General features: G+C 29.6%; 1 protein-coding gene across 1 annotated transcript; it reads left to right on the plus strand.

Annotated features, from left to right (window-relative positions):
* Positions 1-1,787: 1,787 nt before the first annotated feature.
* LOC119676479 (translation initiation factor IF-2-like) lies at positions 1,788-2,822 on the plus strand. Its single transcript, XM_038087719.1, has 2 exons — positions 1,788-1,809; positions 1,861-2,822. The coding sequence occupies exons 1-2, from the start codon at positions 1,788-1,790 to the stop codon at positions 2,820-2,822; spliced, it is 984 nt and encodes a 327-aa protein (XP_037943647.1).
* Positions 2,823-4,248: the final 1,426 nt, after the last annotated feature.

Genomic DNA, 4,248 nt, shown 5'->3' on the forward strand with positions numbered 1-4,248 from the left:
GAAACACTGAATTAATTAACTGAAGTTGTTTTAAAATTATTCTTAAAGTACAATAGTTTTAGGTTAAATGTATATCAGAATAGCTTTTTTATGAAATTAGAATTAAAAACAAACGACTACTAATAGTAGCCTTATTTGTTTAGAAAAATATTTTACTTAAAGAAATTTTTTAATGAAAAAATCTAACAACCAAAGTTAACACTTAACGTAGTCTGAAATAAAAAGCGATTAATGGATTTAACTTTCAAAAGTAAAATACTTTTCTTTGAAAATTAATAGATGATAACTGTCAACACCTCATCATCAGTATCAGCATCATCATCCTTATATCCTTTACCTTTCATCTGACTAAAGAAAGGTTTTCCAAAAAGCTTGGTTTTATATTATATTAGGTAAATATTAGCATTGATAAAATTGTCTAATGACAATTTTAGTCATAGACTAGTCTAAACTTAGTCTGAAATAGAAAAATATAAATGAATGTATTCCTAAAAACTTGTAGATCATTTTAGAACTTTTATAATCATCATTAATTCCTGTCATTAACATTTTATGAAAAGAGCGATTAGCGAAAGTTTTAACTTACCATAGTCTGATATGGAAATAAGAGATGGTCTAATCTCTTTTAACTCCTGCCGGAACATAGGGCAGGATAAACTAGGTGAAAACTAGGTAGCAGATAATGTTGTGAAAGTTGTTTTTGTTAGAAGTAATATCAATAAAGTTCCAGACAAAATAATTAGATAAGTCTCGCAAGATTAGAAGGAAATTAGTAGAAAATTTTGAAGATTTTATATAAAGTTAATTGTGCCCTTTGAGACACAATTCGGTATAAAAACTGATAATAATAAGCTTTAAAAAATTAAATATTTTGTTTCTTAACATTTATTTACTAAATTTTATTTTAATTTGATTCGAGTTGTTGACTTTAAACATATATAGCTATATATATAAACATATATAACATATATAAACATATATATTAAACATATATATACATATATATATATAGTCCATTACAATCAATACGATGAGCATAACTAGGAACCTGAATTTTTTAAAATTGTTTTTAATTTATTCAGTTTTTATTCAATTTTTATTCAGTTTTTATTCAATTTTTATTCAGTTTTAATTCAATTTTTATTCAGTTTTAATTCAATTTTTATTTAATTTTAAGTTAAAATTTATTCAGTTTTTATTTAATTCTTAATAAATTTAATTTATTTAGTCCATTTTTTTTAAATATATTTAGTTTTCATTAAATTTTTATTTGATTAAATAAAATTTCATTAAATTTCTATTTAATATTTATTTAATTTTTATTCAGTTTTTATTCAGTTTTAATTCAATTTTTATTCAATTTTTATTCAATTTTTATTTAGTTTTTATTCAATTTTTTTTGTTTTTATTCAATTTTTTTTAATTATTGATAAATTTATTAATTTTTTATTGGTTGTTTTTCAATACATTCAAATTTAAATCCATTTTTTTCAATTTATTTAGTTTCTTTAAATTTTTATTCTACTTTTATTTAATTTTTATTAAAATTTTATTTAATTTATTTAAACTTTATACTTTGAATCAAATAATTTCACTCAACTTAATTAATTATATATGTGGTAACTTTTATTTTTATTTTTCTTTAGTACTTTTCAAATGTATTTATAACATTTTTATAGCAAAATGCTAATTTAATCATAATTTAGAAAGTAGATTACATTATTCCGAAAGATCTCCTCACTCCTTGTCACATGATTAATAAAATTTACAATCATTATTGAAAAATTATGACACAAATACTCCTTAGAAGTATTTTTTTTTTGACCTTATTGATTCCAATATTTCATTATTTATTAATAGCTCACCTACTTCAGCCCTTGGTACATCAACAATTACCACAAGAGCAGGAATTTGCTACATTTGGAGTACCACAAATGAGTTATAATGCACCAACTGTTAACGCTGCACCACTCTTAACAAACCCAAACGAACAATTATCCTCACCAATTGTACCAGAGGATCCTGCCATATCACAAGCTTTACCAGTACAACAAGATTCCTATAATATGGCTTATCAACACTCCTCCCTGCCACATGAAAGTGGTTATGCCTATCAGCCAGCACCAACAAAAGTACATAAACATATCTATGTACATGTGCCACCAAAAGATTTTGAAGAAGAAGATGCCATTGAAACACGTGTACACCATCAAGTTGGACCCAAACAGAAGCACTATAAAATTGTATTCATAAAGGCACCATCAGCACCAGCTATACGTGCACCAATTGTAGCACCACCACCACAAAACGAAGAAAAGACACTCATCTATGTATTGCATAAGAAACCAGAAGCCGCACAAGATATTATCATACCCACTGCTGCACCAACTAAACCATCCAAACCAGAAGTATACTTCATTAAATACAAGACCAAGAAAGAGGAGGCACCAGTTTATGGTCCACCACCAGTTGCTATAGAAATGGATCCACGCAATGCTGATTCAGCTATCAATGCAGCACCAGCTGTTGAAGATTTTGCACCTATGGAAAATGTTGAGTTATCTGCACCCTTAACAACACTTCAACCAGCTGTAGATGAACCACAGCCACAACAGTTTGTTAGTGAGTTACCAGCTGGTGTTTATGGTGCACCCACAGCTTCTGCCTTAACCAATGATGAAATACAATCTACAGTGACTTTGCCAAATAATCAATATTTGGCACCAGAATCAACACAAGCTGTGATTGCCACTGAAGCGCCACATGTCCCAGCGACCAATTATGGTCCACCAACAAGATTTTTCATAAAGAAACGCAAATAAATTATTTGTGTAGATTTTTTACAGGATCTTTAAAAAATTGTTCTAATTAGTCATTGTGTATATGTTCACGTTTCACATGATGTTCACGAGGTGTTCACATCATGCATCAGCAACTGCATCTGCACCACATTAAACAGCACTTTTTCGTTGCGGACCATATTGAGAGGTTTTTTTGTTTATTTTGTTTTCATTTAATTTGTGCTGTATTTCATTTTTATTTTTTATATTTTAGTGTATAAACGAATTTGTTATGTAATATATAAAAAAATATACCAAAAAAAAACAAATTGAGTTTTTTCTCTTTTACCCTAAAATAGTTCACATTCACTTTTCGCAGAATTCCCTTTGAAGTCGAAACTCCTCATTTCCGACCAACATTTCAGTTGCAGTGGTTTTTTTGACTTGTTGTCATAAAAGTAGCGGTTTAACGTTGCCGTGCTGCTGCTTTGTTAACAGCACTATCAACAACAACGTCAGCGATATCAGCGATATCATCGACAACATCAACAACATCGCCAGTCAGCAACAAAATCAGCCACGAAGTTAACAATCAGCAATTATTTGCAAATTAAATGGAAACCACTTCACGGCATTTGTTTAATGCGAATATTTTTCGGTTAAATGCGTTTAACTTGCTCACGAGTTGGTAAAATTAGTAATAAACATTGACCTTCATTCCGGCATTAACGGCTCAAATTTACAACTCGATGAAGTTGCACGTATCTTTAAACGACTTTGACCAAAGCATCAAAAAGATGCGTTTACCTGTCATACCTTCGCACACTTTTAATTGGTCATAAAGTGTTAAACGTTTAACTGAACTCTACGGCTTAGCGATGACTCTTCGTTGTGCACCACAAGATACTTATTAAAATTTAACGGAATTATGAAGGTTTTAATAATTAAAAGAGCCTACAATAGCTCTCACCAAAGGGAGAGTAATGAAATAAAAAAGAATTGTTAATTGTATATAGTGAATATTCTGCAAAAACTTTTCTGAGGTGAAAAGTATCAAAACCCAGAAATGAATAGAGATGATACTCATAGCAATGTGAAAACCTTATTCCAGTAATTAGAGAGAGAGAGAGAGAGATTTTTTTTTGCAGTAGGTGTAAAGCATCAAAAGCCACAGTGTGAGACTTGAATCCACTAAAACTACCTATTAGATATGAATAGAGATGATTTCCATAGCAATGTGGAAACTTTATTCCAGTAATCAGAGAGAGAGAGAGAGGGACAGAGAGAGAGAGAGATTTTTTTTTGCAGTAGGTGTAAAGCATCAAAAGTCACAGTGTAAGAATTGAACCAACTAAAACCACCTCTTAGGAATGAATGGAGAAGATTTCCACTGCAATGTGGAAACTTCGTTCCAGTAAACATGGCAGAGAAAAGAGAGTAAATTGACTTAATACCTAGTGAAGTAGGT

This window comes from Teleopsis dalmanni, chromosome 2 (genome assembly GCF_002237135.1).
Source record: "Teleopsis dalmanni isolate 2A chromosome 2, ASM223713v2, whole genome shotgun sequence".
In the NCBI taxonomy this organism is placed as follows: domain Eukaryota; kingdom Metazoa; phylum Arthropoda; class Insecta; order Diptera; family Diopsidae; genus Teleopsis; species Teleopsis dalmanni.

Coding starts and splice junctions, on each gene's coding strand:
- LOC119676479 (XM_038087719.1), top strand. CDS start 1,788: ATGACACAAATACTCCTTAGAA. Junction 1,810..1,860: donor GACACAAATACTCCTTAGAA/GTATTTTTTTTT, acceptor ATTTATTAATAG/CTCACCTACTTCAGCCCTTG.